Here is a 16,461-nt window from a genome sequence, read left to right as displayed (position 1 = left end):
AGTGTCACTCACTATGCAGCTGACAGGATTACTCCTTGTCGGATGACCCCTCCTTTCTCGTCTCGATAAGCCGGTTGCGACCGGCTGCAACGAGCTTCTCCTAGATATTAGCAAGGCTCCCACGGTGGCCCCAGCTGCTAATGAGGCCATTCATACTGCATAGCTCTCAGAGTCATCATGTCTTCCAGCCAGACAGACTTTGAAAGATTCGTTTTTGATCTTGACGGAGATGGCCAGGGTGGCTTTTACCGTGCCCGGATGGCAAACACGCCGGGGGAGATCAACCGCCGAGTCATGATTAACCGCGGGGACAAGTTCCAAGTCCTTGCCGACCTTCTGGACGTGGTGCACGGAACCCAGAATGAGAACGGCGATGATGCGACCTTGATCATTGCTAGCTTCTATTTCCTGCCTACACGTGAGCGGCGATTCAAGCGAGCTCAGATTACCTGGACCTTCACCAGCGATGACCCAGCTGTCGATGTGGAGGTGACAAAGATTTCTCCAATGTCCACCTGGTCGCTGGTCCCAACCCAGCGAACAGATGAGAAAAGCGTCACCAGAAAAGCCGAGATTGGTTCCTCGGCCGGCCCTGCCACGGCCAGCGGTAGTGGCGAGTGGTCGTTGACACAAACGCAGGTTTCTAACTTTCATACCGAGGTCACAGGAGCCATGCGGGTGTATGAACGCGATACAGGTGGATTTGACACCGCGCGCTGGGATCTTGGAGAAAACGAGGCGCAAAAAACAGGCATTGCCCGCATGCTTCAAGTGGGCGTGCTGATAAAACGGACTATGCTTCCGGGCATGACGCCTAAATCGGGAGAAGTACCAACATTCAGGGGTGCTCTAGAAGTTGTCGTCGAAAAGGACTGGTGGTCGCAGCGTACTTCCGAAGTAAGGCGCGTCTGGAAGAAGACTGAGAAGGAGGATGCAATCGTTTTCCGCCCAGGAGTTGATCGGAGGAGTGACCTCTTTGATATTGAACATGACAACTTGGGAGGAATTCATCTGCAAGATGAAGTCATGTTCATTAGTCTTCATCAGAGTTTTGAGGTTATGCAGGAGGAGAGAAAGGCGAGGAAGCGGCTAAAAGAGGAACAAAGACGAAGGGATGCAGACGAGAAAAGCTCCGCCGATACGGCGGACACCAAGTAGAATAAGCCTATGGGTGATTGATGTTGGCCACAAAGTGGCAGCGTATGATAGGGGGATTCGGCCCTTAATTGCCTCAAGTCAGGTGTAAGCAGCGTGACAGTTTAGAACTTGTCTGCCGGGAAAGGTAAAAAGATAGAAGCTTGAATGTAGGAGCACTGATTGTCTTACAAGAGCTTGACTAACCCGTACAACAGAACATAAGTTGTCAATTGACGCTATGATGTACAAGAACCCAAATAATCGTTTGGTCAAACAGTGTTTGAGTTCAAGAGGTGACATGGGATCGTTACGGGGTGCTTACTCATCGCTCTAGGACCGCGTTTCCGCGCCGGGCCGCACCGTTACCCCTCCCAGTCACTGCGTCATAGTCCTGATGTTGACCAGTCCCAATCTCATGCACTGCTATGAATTCAAAATGCGAGCGAGTAGACTGGTGTATATAAATAGGGATCGCTGGGTGCCAAGATAGCTCATCATACAGTTGGATTCTTGATTGTCAGTTACTGCGCGCCAACTTTACGGACCTCCAAATATACCTACCTTTTGACTCATCACCATGGCTGCAGGTTTCGCTACTGCCGACAAGTCCAAGCCCTATGTAGGACTAAATTCCATTGCTGAAGATCGCGGGTACAAGGAAGGAGATGCAACGGCAACATGCTTGTGTGGAGCAGTGCAATTGGGATTCGTGAGTAAATGAACAGCGAAGCCTGGAGCTGATCATGGGTCCTCCACATCCAGCTGGGTACTCGGTACTCTTAGTGCACTTCTAGACTAACGTTGCCACCAGCCCACTGAAGGCCCTGCTCTGGTCAATGCATTCGTGTGCAATTGCGTCGATTGCCGTAAACTGACGGCCTCCATGTTTGCATCCAACTTTGCCATTGACGATAAATATCTCAAGCACATCCGCGGACGCGACAACCTCAAAAGCTGGAAGAATGATGTCACACCCATTAGACCCAACACCAGCATGACCGACTACTTCTGTTCAACATGCGGGACGTTAATGTATCGTATCAGTTCTGCGTTCCCCAATGCCCCGATCTTGCGCATCGGTACCGTGGACGACTTGACCTTGCACGAGACAAAATTAAAGCCACAGTGGGAACAATTTACCAAGGATAGAGTCAGTTGGTTCCATGGCGTCCAGATAGATGGGCTTAAGCGGTTGGAAGGGAATTCGAAAGATTATGTTCTGTAATTCATTGCCAAACAAAGTTATCTGCAGGGGATGTGGTGATCTATGGGGCAAAATCTTATCATTGGATCTATACAGGTTCCCAGCAGCTTCCTGATAGCCTCAAACACTTGTCCATTCTGTGGCCTTCTTCTTGTTAGTTAAAGCTATCGTTTCCAGCCCGTCATCGTAGATGCCATATGACACATCTTCTTCCATTCGCTGGGGTCGCTGCGGTAGTTGCGACAATGGCACAATATGCATACTAAGCCATCCACCCGCCATCAGGGCCAAAGCAGCAGCGAGTTGCATTGCAGAAATCAATAGCCGAATAGCGAAAGTGCCTGTAAATGGGTCGAGATCTTCTGATGGGCTGAATGCGTATATAGTACCGGAAGCGAGCCGTATGAGTTGGTACGGCATGGCAACGCCCCCTAGCAGGACAAGAAACCGGGCTGCTTCAAAGTTTTGATGTCTTTGAAATTTCATAATGCGTTTCCAAGTGGGCCATATCCATCCGCACACGCCAAACATGACGAAGAGCATCATGCAATTACCAATCTGGTTCAGGTTTGACGACACGACTCCTCCATTCGGGCTTGGGGAGCCACCATACGTCGCTGCGCCGATTCCAGCAGTATTCACCAAGTGTGTGACTCCCAAAATCGCCTTTTCGGTCCAGCGCTTCGGAGTTCCGGGCAAAACGATATTCCTATTCATGCGTTGTCAGTTAGTGTTTCATACTTTCCAGATCGTCTGGCGACATGTTCACTCACGCTTCGTAAACCACACCGATTAGCCCAAGAGAAAGACAAGCAATGCTTCCGGAAGTCGTCAGAATTAAAACTTGACTGGGCTGTTCTGGTTGTTCTCGGTTGATGATTTGATAAATGTCCGCTACCAAGCGCATGACGAAAAATGACACCACGATCGGCCAACAGACCATGCCCGCTTTCCCGTGCTTCCATGTAATATACAGCATCGGGAATAATGCCACGCCATATATAAAGGTTTCTGCGATGGCAAGATTGATGGTATTGGTGGACGGCGCCGACATTTTGGCAAATTTGTTCAAAGCAACGCAGTCGGAATATTTCTGCCGTCTTAAAATTTCTTAGTTCTGCGAATGATGATATAGAATAAAGTAAAGCAAACGACTGAGCAACGTATGAATGAATTGTAGCCAAGATGGCATCGGACACAGCTTGATATATGATATAAAGTGATTGAGAGCAATCACGCATTGTCTACATGGATCTGCGCCTATAGCTTATTTCATCGTCGATCAAAAGTGGACATGATGCCAAAAAGAATCAGTTCATCAACGATATATCATCACAATAAACCCAGTATCGGCATTACTTTATTCTATTTCCGGTGTCTCAATAGTTTTGGTTGAAACGAGCGATCTGCGCCACTGCGATTTTGACTTTGGCAGAACTCTCAGCCCCAATCGCGCAGGGGATACGGAATAGCTCACTGACCCAATTTTGAAAAAAGCGAAAGCGAGCAGGCCCACACCTCAGCGACTCATGCTAGTCTTGTCCCTTATTGTTTCAAAGCACGCTGGAGCACACTGCATTATAGCCGTAGATTTGCCAAATTGACAATAATTCATATTTGTTTTGAAAAAAAAAAAAAGAAAAGTAAGAAAAAGAAGCTCAGCTATGCTACCAGCGCAATGTCGCACCAGATCAACCCGATCAGAAAAGGACACGATCGGGTGTCGTTCACGTTGGTCGGACACTAAGGCAATGAGCCGGCCGAGTCGGGCTTGTAAAAATGAAGACTTTCGTTTCTGCCTACTAAGCCTCCCAGGCTAGGTGGATCCATTTACAATCTAGACCAAGCTGTCAAATTGGGTCGAGTGAACCAATGGGAGCAAGAAACGAGAGTTCTATTTGAGGAATGCGAAAAGAGCTGGTTCAACGCGTCATCAGACATTGTGCATCTTGAATATAGTTGATGCATATAGATTATATATGAACATTTCCAATTTTTGAAGGGCGACAACACAAACTCCATGATTGTATACGGTCTTGTCACAAAAACATACACATTGACATCTCGGTATGTAGAGTGCAGCACAATCATAATATATGTCCTATGGTCTAACAAAGTTCCAGTTTATCCAGCCGCAACTATTATACACTGTTTGATCGCCAAATACAATTTACAATGTCGCATCTTGTATCATCATTAGCCCGCATGTCCGGACGTCAATCAATTTCACATCGCCGCGAATCGAACAAGGGCAAGAATTCCACGTCAATAATCGAAGTATGGACACGCGTTCTGCAAATTGTGCAGGCGCTGCAACGGGGCGACACTCTGCTCATCACAAAGACTATTCGTGAAACATCAAGGACGGCGTCGGAAAGAGGCTTGACGTGTCCGGCCGAGGCCAACATGGTACTGCTTGGAGGCACATCGATTCTGCATCTAGCAGTGCAATGCGCAGAGGTCGAGGTCATTGAATATGTCCTGTCGCATCGCTCCGAGTATATCGATGTCAATATCCCTGACAAGAATGGGCAGACCCCATTGCGCCTGGCGGTGCTGCAAGGTCGTATCACGGTAGCCGACTTATTATCGCATTACGGAGCAGAAGATTCTACAATCAGTGAAAAGCGCAGCAATTCATCAAGACAATACTTTAGACACCGGAATAACCAAAGCTTAATACATTGAAAGTTACTGGACTCAACCATGTCAGTCATTGATGATCATGTAATTGCTCGAAATCAAGCGACATGGATATGTGCGCTTGAATGATAGAAATGTTAGACAGGCTAACCTACCTGAAGAACTGAAAAAAAAAAAAAATAAAAAAATTCCGGTTCAATCAAGTCTAGGCCGGTCAAGCACCCAGTACACGCCGATCACTTTCCATGATCGCGTTCATAAGTGGAGTGAGTCTCCGGCGGAAAGAGATTCGGAGGATGCAGGAGTCGCCCTTGTATTTTCAGAGCTACAAGGATTCAAGTGGGTATAATGCAAATTTCATATATGGGTGTGCGAGCTGGGAAGTTGAATAGACGGTGTACGGACGAGCGCAAACGGTTCTCGTAGGCAGAAATAAACTAAACCATAGAAAGTTTCAGATTTCAGACGCCGAGCTCACGGCCGTGGTAATTTGGTCGCAAATTTCAATGTCTTTATTCACACTAAGCCTTCCCACACTCTATTAAGCCTCCAGGTCGTACAAGAATATCGTCTCAACGCCTTTTAAACATCAGCTCCTTGGCCGGGTCGGGAATGGACTACACCTCGTCATTAGCTAAGAAATCTCTTGATCATTCTACTACATCGACAAGACTTACCATATGAGCAAACTCCATGTTTGGGTATCGTTCAGTAGCACCATTGGCCAATTTGATGTCATACTTCAACAGCATGTTGGAGAGAATCATTTTGAGCTCATTGGCTGCAAAGAATCGTCCAGGACAAGCATGGCGTCCGTAGCCAAACGTCAAGCTGTTTTGGCTGACACTCACGAACTGGTTGAGGGCTGCGCTTTCGCCAGAGCCACCACCGTCACGAGCCTGTTGTCGTAGCTTGTAGAACCGCAGAGGATCAAACTTCTCGGGCTGCGGAAATAGTTCTGGGTCAAAGCTGACAGCGACGGCGGGGACTTCGATGGTGATTCCGGCAGGGATGACGTGACCGTCACTGAGTGAGAAGGTTTGTAGTACTTTACGTTGGAATGACGCTGCAGCTTGTCGTTAGTTACCTTGAACAACTGGGTGATGCGTACAGAGGGAAAAAGAAAGAACTAGGAATACTAACCCATTGATGCAGGGCAAAATCGCAGTGTCTCCTTTAGGAAACTATCAAGCTTTTTCATTGACTGCAATGCATTGCTCGTGAACACACCATCATTCTCGGCCAGAGCCTGATTAATCTCCTCCCTGAGCTCTGGAACGAAGTCGGGTAAAGCGGCAATACTATAGAATCTGTCCCAAATGTTAGCCATTGCATGTAACAAAACCAGAGCATGGGTACATACACATTGGTGGCAGTGAGAACAGTCGTATGAATGGCGGCAAAGCTGATGCCGAGTTGAACACGTGCAAGGTTCTGGCTGGCCCTGTCGGGAAACTTTCCAAGTGAGCTGATCAACCATTGCAGCATATCGTCGGGCTTATCGGGCGAATTTGCCAATTCCATCCTCTTCTTGACTACAGGCATCATGAAGTCCTCGGCGGCCTTGATGCGCTGATCCAACTTCTTGGCCGCGGGTAGCCGGTTTGCGAGGAACGGGCGTAGCCAGGGTCGCATGCTCTGGACCGCACGTTGTACTTCCATGGCTTCAATGGTATAGTTGATGGCAGCATCGAGATATTCTTCCTTGCGACCCAGTTCAGGACCAATAAAGATTCTGCCAGACACCATACCGACGATGCGTAAGAGTTTATGATGAATATTGAGAGAAGTCCAATCAGAGCAATCGGGCATTTCGAGGTCAATGACCTCTTGTACTTCTTTGGATAAGACCGGGTTCAGGCGCACTAAAATGGACAATCAGCCTTCGCGCATGACAATCGCTCGGGGCAGGATTCGCCTACCCAGACCAGGCGTGAGATCTGCCTTGATGGTGTGGGGTACAATGGGCACAACCGTCTCAATTCTGGTGTATTTGGACTCCATATGCTGCGTTTGGTCAGTAAGAACGTGCGGGTATATTCTCATACTGATATACGCACTTCATCCACGGCGGCTTCCATGCTGACAATGCTATCAGGAATTTTCTTGAGCTCTGGCAAGTACTTGGGTGGTAGTACAAGAACTGTCGATGCTAAAACCACGAGAAACGATGAGCGAAAAGTTCTTTAAGCTGTATCAAGATCCAGTGCGACTTACTCCGCGATGTGGTGATTTTGAAAGCCTGTTCTTTGAACTACATTGGCGATTGAGCTTCAGGATCATAATAATTGCTGCTGAGCGATGGAGACATACTTTGCGGTAGCCGTCATTGTACAGTTTCCTGGCCCCAGCCAGATAGGCTTTTCTACGCTTTTCGGCACCTCCAAGTTCAGTACCGACTGTAGGAAAGGTAAACATGCGAATGAGCCTCAAAGTGCTTGGTAGAAAGGCCGCTATCACGGCGGCCAAAGCCACTGTGGAGATTATGGGCCATCGGTCGACAATTACGTCGCTCCAGACTTGTAGGGACGTCATTTTGCAATGCTCAAAGTGATGTGGTATATTTGATATGAGACGATGAGTTGCGATTATTTAGACGGGAAGAGAATGTTTGAAGCAGATGATTCTGTAATAACATATACCATTCGGGAATGCATCTCACTTATTAGTGGTCCTGATACAGGCTGCAGAGCCCTCCCCCCACTGTCTTGCTCGGGCTACCGAAATTCTCGCGAGGGACGTTCGGTTCCTGAAAAGATTCGTTCCCGGCTCTTATCAAAACGGAGCACATAGTAGGAGAGGCAATGCGAGATGAACTCGGGTTGATCCCGTGTTCGAAATGGCAGGCTTTCCCCCATGGGCGCTCTTGAGGGATGAAGCTGGAGGCTGTCTCCCTGTCTATGCCAAAATCAGACCCTGAATCAATTGCAACGCTAAAAAAACGGCAATGTTGATCGCCCCGCACCGGCGACCTGCATTTGTTGCATTGACCTGACGCTCTTCGCTCTCGCTTTCGAACCCGTTCTCGGTCCACCCTCTCATTGGCTCGCATCCATGGCCCGGCAGTTTCAGTCTCGATTTTAACTCTTTTTTTCATGCCGTGCTGCCGCCATATATCTGGCGCGATAGCCACATGCGACCACGGTAGTGACCCTCTTCTATATTATACTACAACTTTTGTGATTCTGCGACCTTGCTTCAAGGTTGCCTAGTGACATTCAAAATCGTCATTTGCCTCAAAAAGGCAGGATGCTTGCTGTCGGCGACTTGAGCTTGTCGACCCTGAGCATTTGTACTTATCTATACCCAACACCGCTTTGACTACAATACAACCCTGTCGATAATGGTGATGCACAGTCTGCGGGCAGATGGCCTTGCAGGATTTCACTGTGCACTTGCTGCGACATTGTCAAAATTCTATATCGCGCCCGGCAATGATTATTTCACATGATACCAGGGCAGATCTGCGCTGCTTTCCAGATGAAGCAATGATTGCTACAATTCCATGCGTACTGATTGGTGCAACTCACTTACCTGTACGCTGCCAAGGCCAGTCATACCTGTCCCATCGTCAACGTGAAAACCAGATAATGACTTTTGCCAATCTCTCAAGATTTGGTCAAAATGCTCATGCTCCGTGACATTTAAATCTGCTTGCTTTTTTCCCAACTTCGCCCCGAGTCCGATTTGTCTCCATCAATATAGGACTCCATCCACAGCCGTCCTCTACAACTCATTCAAGGCCAAGGCAAATTCCATCTTGATCTCCAGGACTAGCGCCGGTAGTTGTGGTCCACCCCCGTCTTCCCGCAAGCCACCGGTTTCGACTCCCTTAGAGGAAGCATAGTCTATTTTGCGGGTCAAGCTCTTATTGCTGTTCATTCGACTTCATCACTGCTACTGTCGACTTCCTCCACCCTGAATCCGCATCTCTGATAATGGCAGATGCTGCAGCTCACCTACCGCCACCATCGGCGAGTCTAATCAATCTTGCCATTGCTGAGATTGTGATATATGTCATTTTCTTACCACCAGTACTATGGATTACCTGGAAGCATGGCAAGGATGGCATGACATGCTGGTCAATTCTTGTGGCGTTTTACGGAATGCGCTTTGCCTCGGACATTTGGCAGATTATGAATCGCAATGAGCCCAACATCCCTGGCGCACTGTTGATTATAACCAATGCTGGAAGCATTGCTTGCCTGACGTTGGCCCTCATCGGCATTCTATACGAGACGTATGTACCCAAAGATGGAAACTACCAGATCAAATGACTAATGCAACTCAAGCAATAATTCACTCCCATACCCCAAGAGATGGATCGACAAGATTACCATGGCTGCGACCAATCTGATCAACACAGCCGGCATCGCCCTGGCGACATATGGAGGTGCACCAAGCAACACTGGGGGCGTCTTGAACCTGAAATTGGATCGTCTCGGAAACATACTGATGTTGCTAGTCATCTTTGCCCTCTACGTTTGGATCTGGCCAACCTGGCATCGGGTATGGTCGGTCCGCAACGATGCGGCTTTCAAGCCTGCAATGTACATGACCATTGCGGCGGGAGCAGCGATGCCTTTTCAACTCATTCGCATCATTTACAATACCGTATACTCATTCGAGTTGGCCGATAACGCCTTGGATCCCATCATGGGCATATTTGCGACCCGTTTCATATTTCTATTCGTCACCCAGCTAGGCTGTACGCTGATTTTGCTTGGTGGCGGCTATCTTGGCATACGTCCCAAGAAATCCGTGTCAGGAGATGACAGCCTAGCTGAGAGCGGCGTGCAACTCACAACTACGGGTGAGACGACGGATCAGTCCCCGGAGTGGGGTTCATCCGCAGGTCGGATGAATCCAAAGAAGCGCTGGGCGACTGGTTCAAGGTTGAGATAAGGTATTAGGTGGATGGTTGTCTCATTTATCAAGTGAATAAAATTCAAGGTTCCGTTCAAGGATTGGAAGTACGAGATTGGAAGACTAAGGGGGTAGGAATTTGTTTTACTATTATGAGGGCAGAGAAGCTGAGGGGACATCAGCGGCTGTTCTCTTGTTTGTTCTCTCTTTCACCTCAATATTATCGTATCGTATATGCATGGCTACACAGGGCTTTTATCTATATTAGAAACTTGATTGTAGCCGTGTTGCTGTTCCAGAGACTTTCTAGGTGGGCAAATTCAGCTAGTTGAACTATATAGACGGTATAGACGGTCTATACAAGTTTTGCAAGTGTCAATCATTTTCCATCGCTAAATTGACAATGGATTGCGAGTATGGAAGATCTAGTGCATGAAATATTCTTTGTTGTATCTGATGCAGCTATGGATTGAATATCAAGGAATGACAATTTGTAGGTAAGGCCCGATGCCTGTGGAAATGTACTTGGTACACTGGAATGGTGTCAAGTGAAGAGGAGAACGAGTGAATATTGATGCTACCAAGCCACGAAGATCAAAATTGCTGATATGGTCATTCTCTTGATCAACACGTGGGCAAATTGTAGCTGTCAAAGTGGGATAAAAAAGTAAAGAGGGCGAGTGGGGTGGCTGGTGTGCGTGCGGGATAAGAACCAGAACTTGATGCCCGTAGTAGCACGTGACACAATTCTGGGAGTGTTGACTTAAGCTGGCTCGCCAAACAAAGCACTCCGACTATGTTCATCTAACCCCCCTCGCTTACCGGCGGTGATGCTGGGATAGGTCTTTGAATCACCGAAGCTTGGCGGTCCAGATCCTGCTGCTGGTAGTGTCAGGTCCTGAGAGCTGACACCGACTGTAAGATTGAAGTCATCTTTGATCGGGACGTTCTTGATATCCTGTGGATTGTTAGTAGCTGTCCTGCGACCATAGAGAGTGAGGAACATACCTTTACGATCCGCCAACCAAGATTCTTCTTCAAGTACTTTACGACGGCATCTTCGTCGCTTACATCGATTCCTCTGTCGTGCAAGACTCCGCTGAGAGGAGCAGTACCAGTGACGAGCTGGTCTCTTTCGGACTGCGACAGACAATTTTCACAGCTTGTTCTGTCAAGGGTAGACAACAAACTGATGACACCGACCTGATTCTTGGACATGAACCATTCATTGGAATCTTCTGGAATCTGCCCAAGGAAGATGTAGATGACCCAAGTGCCAGTCAGAGCAAAGTTCTTCACGCGAACAAAGGCCTCCCACACCTTGGTCGTTTCTGCCGGGTTTGCACCTCTTGGTGGTTCCGGCGGCGCTCCTACAGGAGGCTGCCCATCCATTGGCGCTTTGGGTGGTTGTCCCTCACTAGGAGGTTCAGCAGATGGCGGTTTAGCGCTGATTGGTGGAGCAGGAGGGAGATAGCCAGGTCTGTACAGTTTTTCGATTGCGTTTGTCACAGCAACGTACATCAAAGTAGGATCATTGATGAACTCCAGAGGTGTCTCGGGATAGTAATAGCCGCCATTGAATGTGCTGATAAGATCTTTGGCATCGTTGGCAATCCAATATGAGTTGATGCTGGCTGAATTATCCTTGTGCCATGGCTCCAGACGAGAGTTACCATCTTCTACTGTCTGTGCACCGGCATTGAAGCGGGGCAGCAGCGATGGATAAGGATGAATAGTCACCTCTGTCTGCCTTGCTTGCCACAGCGCTACAAGTCTGTCACAGTTGACGTGGTGTAACCAGAAGATAGGATCGAATGAGCTTGCTTGGACTTCAGTCATACTGCCTAACTTGAGCGGGCCCTCGTAGTCCGGTTTGAAGAGCGTCGCCTGCGAGCCAGAGAAATTGTGTATGTTGTTATGCATGACCTCGATGGAGCTGTAGGCTGTTGCTCCGTTTGAGCCTCTCCAAGCTTGACAGGTTAGCTCATCGAAGTCCGTACTCCGAAGTAATAGATTCCAGGTCGTTTCGGTGAACTGTCTGCCTATGGTGATCATCTGCAGGTCACATATACCTATGTTGGAGGTTCCATCTGGGTCAGGACAACGCTTAGACTCCGTCCAGGGCTCCTTGTTATCCCACTCCATCTGTTTCTGGACAATGCTTTTGGCATACTCAGATTGGAACTTGTAGGACCAGAGAGGATTGTGGTCAAGGTGGAGGTCTTTCAACGTTCCAGGCTGATCGCCTGGAACGGATATAGTGATGTCTGGAGTTTTGATGGCGTCGGGAAGAGAAGAATTGGATGCCCAGTCCCAATATCTGACAGAGTTGTTAGTTCAACCCCATCCTGCTACGTTTTCGAAATAAATGGTGGACTAGACGTACGGTAGGCGAACCTCTGGGAGAGCGGCAGCATAAGCTTCCTTTGCGCTACCTGTAGAATGATCGACAATGTCCTTCGCGTACGCATAGATTATTTGCTGCATCGAGACTTAGCACCTCATCATTGGAGTGAATGTTTACATACCTCGTAAAGCATCAGATATGGACGATGCCACGGAATGAACAATGTACTACGATGCGTGCAATAGCCTACTGGGACATCCTGTTCGAATGGTTCGGCGGGATCATTCTGCCACTTGACAGGTGGAACACCATGAATTCCTGCGATTATTATTAGTATGAATTTTCTTTTTATTCGGATCATCTTACCGGTGACTTGGAAATAGCTTGTTCCAGTACCATTATCCCGGTCGTCTTTGTCGTTGCCCGCCTGTTGCCAGGCGAGTAATGCTTGAACATACAGAGAGAAAGCTAGCTTTTGCTCTTTTTGAAATACGGCCAAAGGTCGACGTAATCCAGGCTTCCCACCTGGGGTTGTGATTCCTGTGATTGGAGTCGGTGTTGGTATTTCTGGACCCATTGTGTTAATTTGTTTGAAAAGGTATCGGTGGATGATGCAGACCGCAAGATTCACAGAGTAGAACTCACCGTGGTTTTTATGTTTCCAGTATTACCTGCCAGCGGACAATATGTGGGACTCTTGGTCCGGTTGAGACCTGCATGTTACACGTCTGGTGGCGTGTTGGTGGCTGAGCTGAACTGCCGAAAGAAGGAGTATCGAAAAGCACTTGCAAGCGCTATTGAAGTGCAGTGACATGTCTCGCTGAAGGCAAAGTTCATGATGGATCCCTTCAAGGTTAGAACAAGAACCAGCCAGTTCGATTCATTGGTGAGTTAAGACTTGCAGGATATGAAAGGTAATAGGAAAAGGTGTTTCGTATGGATGCTGAATCGGATTGTGGATGCCTCATTGGATCAAGTCCCTCGAATAGCATGATTAAAATGACGGAATGGATAGGTTCAAGGAGACACCATTTATGATATAGGATTGCATGGAAATGCCTTGCATTGCCGGACTATTTTTCATTCTTTGTAATACAGGTTTTCAATTAGTACAAAGCCAAAGTATGACTTCGAAGGAGACAGAGAAAGTTAATCAATCAACAGACGTAGCAATAGCAGCCAAGTATACACGCAGTAATAGAGGCAGGAAAAGTAACCAAGATTAGTTGACTCGGAGACATCAAGTGAAGTGGAAACATGAGCAGGAGGCATAAACATCATCGCCGTCGTAGCTGCTTCCAACGGAGCCTAGCCCAAGCTACAGGGTTGCAAAGGTAACGTAGCAAGTGAGAGACAGAAATGAAGCTTAGGTCCCGGGAGCAGCCGCTGTCAGTCCATAAAAGTTGAATTTCACTTCGCGCTCAGTACTTGGCCTTCTGAGAATGTCATCTCGTCGAGTGTATTTCCAAAAATGTTGATGCATATTAGGTACTAGGTACTACAAGGTATTGAAAATATTGCGGGGCGAGATACGAGGCGCAGTACTCTCCACAGTGGACGAGGGGTACGTGAAGCTCCCCAAACTTAGCGCTTATCCTCCCTGATAGTTTTCGTCCCTCGAAAGGAAATGCGAACCCCGGCTCTCTCACCACCTTTTACGAACTCGATGTCTCGTGACAATACGAGGCGCTGCTAACCAGCTGAGCATGGCCTCTCCAACGACCACGACAGACAGGAGAAGTCGACGTGCACACATCAAGTCTAGACGTGGGTGCAAGAACTGTAAGAAGAGAAAAGTCAAAGTGGGTATTGATCCGATGCATCTGCCCAGCTGAAATGTACACGATCGGAGCTGACGGGTGCTCGGGTCCGCCTCATTAGTGCAGCGAAGAACGCCCATCATGCCGAAATTGTTTGAGACGTGCAGAGTACTGCGACCTCTCAGATGAGTCTCTGAATCTAAGTCGCCCAGAAGATTATGCATCTGCATCGACGCCTGCCCCTCTACTCAGCGCGGCCGTGCCGCTACCGGCGGTCGTCAGCCGTGATGGCACAGATTCGTTGCAGCTGACGATGCTTGACATGGAGCTCCTCCACCACTTCACCACCTCGACGTGTCTTACCATTTCCACGGACCCCATTATCCGCAACTTCATGCGGGTAAACTTGCCTCCTATTGGCTTCTCACACCCTTATGTCCTTTACGGCACGCTGGCTCTGGCCGCACTTCATCTAGCCCGGTTCAGGCCAGAGCTGAAGGAATATTACATTGCGCAGGCAGAGACTCGCCACGCGACTGCTGCTTCCATGGCCACGACTATCCTGTCCGATATCAGCTCCAGCTCCGCGGATCGGGGGCCTATTTTTCTTTTCAGTACCTTGACATCTTATATCGCCTTTGCAAGCCCCAAGGAACCTAGTCATCTCATCTCCTCCACGCACGCGGCCATGCCCAATTGGCTTTCTCTGTTTCGCGGCATACGTACTGTGATTGAGCTCCAAGATATTGGTACAGACTTTCAATCACTTTCCTGCCTGTTTCAGGCAGGCCAGGAAGTCAAGGAAATATGGGATTCGCAAATCGTAGAACACGGTGCCTTGAAAGAACTCGAACACTCCATCAAAACGAGTACCACAAAAGACGAACAGACCATGCTGCTGCTAAATGAAGCCATTGACGGCCTTAAGCGCGCCTTTTCCCTCTTTTATGGTCGAGAACTTAGCAGCGACAAAAAAGCCAGTGTTGCATTCATTTGGATGTATAGGATACCGGAAGGTTTCCTGGCCTTACTCCGTCAACGAGACACTGAGGCACTGTGTGTCTTGGCCTTCTTCTGTGTGCTGCTTAATAAGTTGGAACACAATTGGTGGATCGATGGTTGGGCGGTACACTTGATGGAACGTATATATGCTGCTATTGATGATTTGCACAGGCTATGGATACGATGGCCCATTGAGGAACTCGGCTGGATACCAAGACCCCTGATGAGCTCCCAAGTAGCGACACCGACATGATCTGCAAATAATAAAATTAATCGCTATAAACAAGTACCAAGATTTATTCATTCATGTAAGCGGCTGCATGTCTAGCCGCATATACGAAGATTTGTTGCATGAAACGAACAGAAGTCTCCCTAATGCAGTAGACAGATAGATGAAACATTTGAATAGCTTGAATAAGCATTGCTATACGGTACTCAGGTCAAAGCCTTGATCATAGCGCCTCGTCAATACTCGCCTGAACTGTAAGTTCACGACCATAGGGAGATACGCAGCTGCTGTTCCTCATCTCTAGACTTTTCAAAGGTTGAAACGTAATTTGAGCAGTACCGCCATACCATGGGGAAAGGGAACAGTCAATACATTATTTTTGGCAGTGCATTCGGAGGATTGACAACAAATTGTCGTTTCTTGTGAGGCGATATGATGGGCTTTAAGCAGCTGATGTTGCGTCTAAAATCTCACGCACTCATGCAGCGATGTCCATCTTTGGTGAAAGCCAATTCAGCGTCAAGGATGTGTTACCATCCAATTTGAGCATCAGACTTTTTATCAAGCCATTTGAGTTTCGAAGAAACCGCCCTTAGAGCTAACCCCCAACATCAGCAGGGGTCAGTCTCTTTCTAAGGTTTGAGAAAATGGGCCGCAACAGTTGCTTTGTCCCTGGGTACGACAGCAGCGGCAGGCAAGGTACACGTGACTGGGAAGGACAAGTGTACGAGACAACTTCCCGAAAAGCAGCTTGGTGGCTGTAAACCCCGACCAGGGACATCACTTTCCATCATTGATTTTCCGACGCAGAATTCACTTTGCTGATTTATCCACAAATGACGAGGACCATGATCGACAGGCTACTTACTTGCTAGGTGCCGCGGAAATAATTGGGCTTCCATCACAATTTTATTCAATAATAGGATCTTTCAACTGATTCTTTTAACAGCGTCGCTATAGCTTAGATTGAAGGAATATGTTCGTTTCAGTCATAATGGCTATTGATGGAAGGGAGAGAAAGTTGGGGTAAAAGGGACCACTGTGGAGAAATCCGGGGAAAAGCTGGGGGTATGCTAAAGGGCATTTCCGACTTGGCACGTAAAACAAGGGACATCGGGATGTGGGCGGGGCGCTTCTCCACAGAGGTGCATTGGAATAGAGCAGTCATAGTATAGTCTGTCTCTGACTCAACGATGACCAATAATGATCAACATTACGTGAGCAGTATTGTTGTACGGAGCGAGGTGGGTTGACTACCGGTATGTAGATGGGT

At 48.0% G+C, this 16,461-nt stretch overlaps 7 protein-coding genes across 7 annotated transcripts; 4 read left to right on the top strand and 3 right to left on the bottom strand.

Moving 5' to 3' along the window:
- Nucleotides 1–177: 177 nt before the first annotated feature.
- PFICI_14989 (uncharacterized protein) lies at nucleotides 178–1,158 on the top strand (the record flags this gene model as incomplete). The annotated part of the gene is made up of 1 exon (XM_007843570.1): nucleotides 178–1,158. The coding sequence occupies one exon, from the start codon at nucleotides 178–180 to the stop codon at nucleotides 1,156–1,158; it is 981 nt and encodes a 326-aa protein (XP_007841761.1).
- A 556-nt stretch (nucleotides 1,159–1,714) lies between these two features.
- On the top strand, nucleotides 1,715–2,362 carry PFICI_14988 (uncharacterized protein; the record flags this gene model as incomplete). The annotated part of the gene is made up of 2 exons (XM_007843569.1): nucleotides 1,715–1,846; nucleotides 1,949–2,362. The coding sequence occupies 2 exons, from the start codon at nucleotides 1,715–1,717 to the stop codon at nucleotides 2,360–2,362; spliced, it is 546 nt and encodes a 181-aa protein (XP_007841760.1).
- A 99-nt stretch (nucleotides 2,363–2,461) lies between these two features.
- Nucleotides 2,462–3,395, bottom strand: PFICI_14987 (uncharacterized protein; the record flags this gene model as incomplete). The annotated part of the gene is made up of 2 exons (XM_007843568.1): nucleotides 2,462–3,050; nucleotides 3,115–3,395. The coding sequence occupies 2 exons, from the start codon at nucleotides 3,393–3,395 to the stop codon at nucleotides 2,462–2,464; spliced, it is 870 nt and encodes a 289-aa protein (XP_007841759.1).
- Nucleotides 3,396–5,556: 2,161 nt separating this feature from the next.
- On the bottom strand, nucleotides 5,557–7,519 carry PFICI_14986 (uncharacterized protein; the record flags this gene model as incomplete). Its single annotated transcript, XM_007843567.1, has 8 exons — nucleotides 5,557–5,601; nucleotides 5,662–6,050; nucleotides 6,128–6,294; nucleotides 6,348–6,849; nucleotides 6,907–6,991; nucleotides 7,045–7,136; nucleotides 7,202–7,238; nucleotides 7,298–7,519. The coding sequence occupies 8 exons, from the start codon at nucleotides 7,517–7,519 to the stop codon at nucleotides 5,557–5,559; spliced, it is 1,539 nt and encodes a 512-aa protein (XP_007841758.1).
- Nucleotides 7,520–8,922: 1,403 nt separating this feature from the next.
- Nucleotides 8,923–9,889, top strand: PFICI_14985 (uncharacterized protein; the record flags this gene model as incomplete). The annotated part of the gene is made up of 2 exons (XM_007843566.1): nucleotides 8,923–9,224; nucleotides 9,277–9,889. 2 exons carry the CDS (start codon nucleotides 8,923–8,925, stop codon nucleotides 9,887–9,889), a joined length of 915 nt encoding a protein of 304 aa, XP_007841757.1.
- A 724-nt stretch (nucleotides 9,890–10,613) lies between these two features.
- PFICI_14984 (uncharacterized protein) lies at nucleotides 10,614–12,774 on the bottom strand (the record flags this gene model as incomplete). The annotated part of the gene is made up of 5 exons (XM_007843565.1): nucleotides 10,614–10,808; nucleotides 10,859–12,170; nucleotides 12,237–12,331; nucleotides 12,379–12,515; nucleotides 12,564–12,774. 5 exons carry the CDS (start codon nucleotides 12,772–12,774, stop codon nucleotides 10,614–10,616), a joined length of 1,950 nt encoding a protein of 649 aa, XP_007841756.1.
- Nucleotides 12,775–14,279: 1,505 nt separating this feature from the next.
- PFICI_14983 (uncharacterized protein) lies at nucleotides 14,280–15,212 on the top strand (the record flags this gene model as incomplete). The annotated part of the gene is made up of 1 exon (XM_007843564.1): nucleotides 14,280–15,212. The coding sequence occupies one exon, from the start codon at nucleotides 14,280–14,282 to the stop codon at nucleotides 15,210–15,212; it is 933 nt and encodes a 310-aa protein (XP_007841755.1).
- Between the last annotated feature and the right edge of the window lie 1,249 nt (nucleotides 15,213–16,461).

This window comes from Pestalotiopsis fici (assembly GCF_000516985.1).
Source record: "Pestalotiopsis fici W106-1 unplaced genomic scaffold PFICI_Scf_14, whole genome shotgun sequence".
In the NCBI taxonomy this organism is placed as follows: domain Eukaryota; kingdom Fungi; phylum Ascomycota; class Sordariomycetes; order Amphisphaeriales; family Sporocadaceae; genus Pestalotiopsis; species Pestalotiopsis fici.
This window is presented reverse-complemented; position numbering and strand designations above follow the sequence as displayed.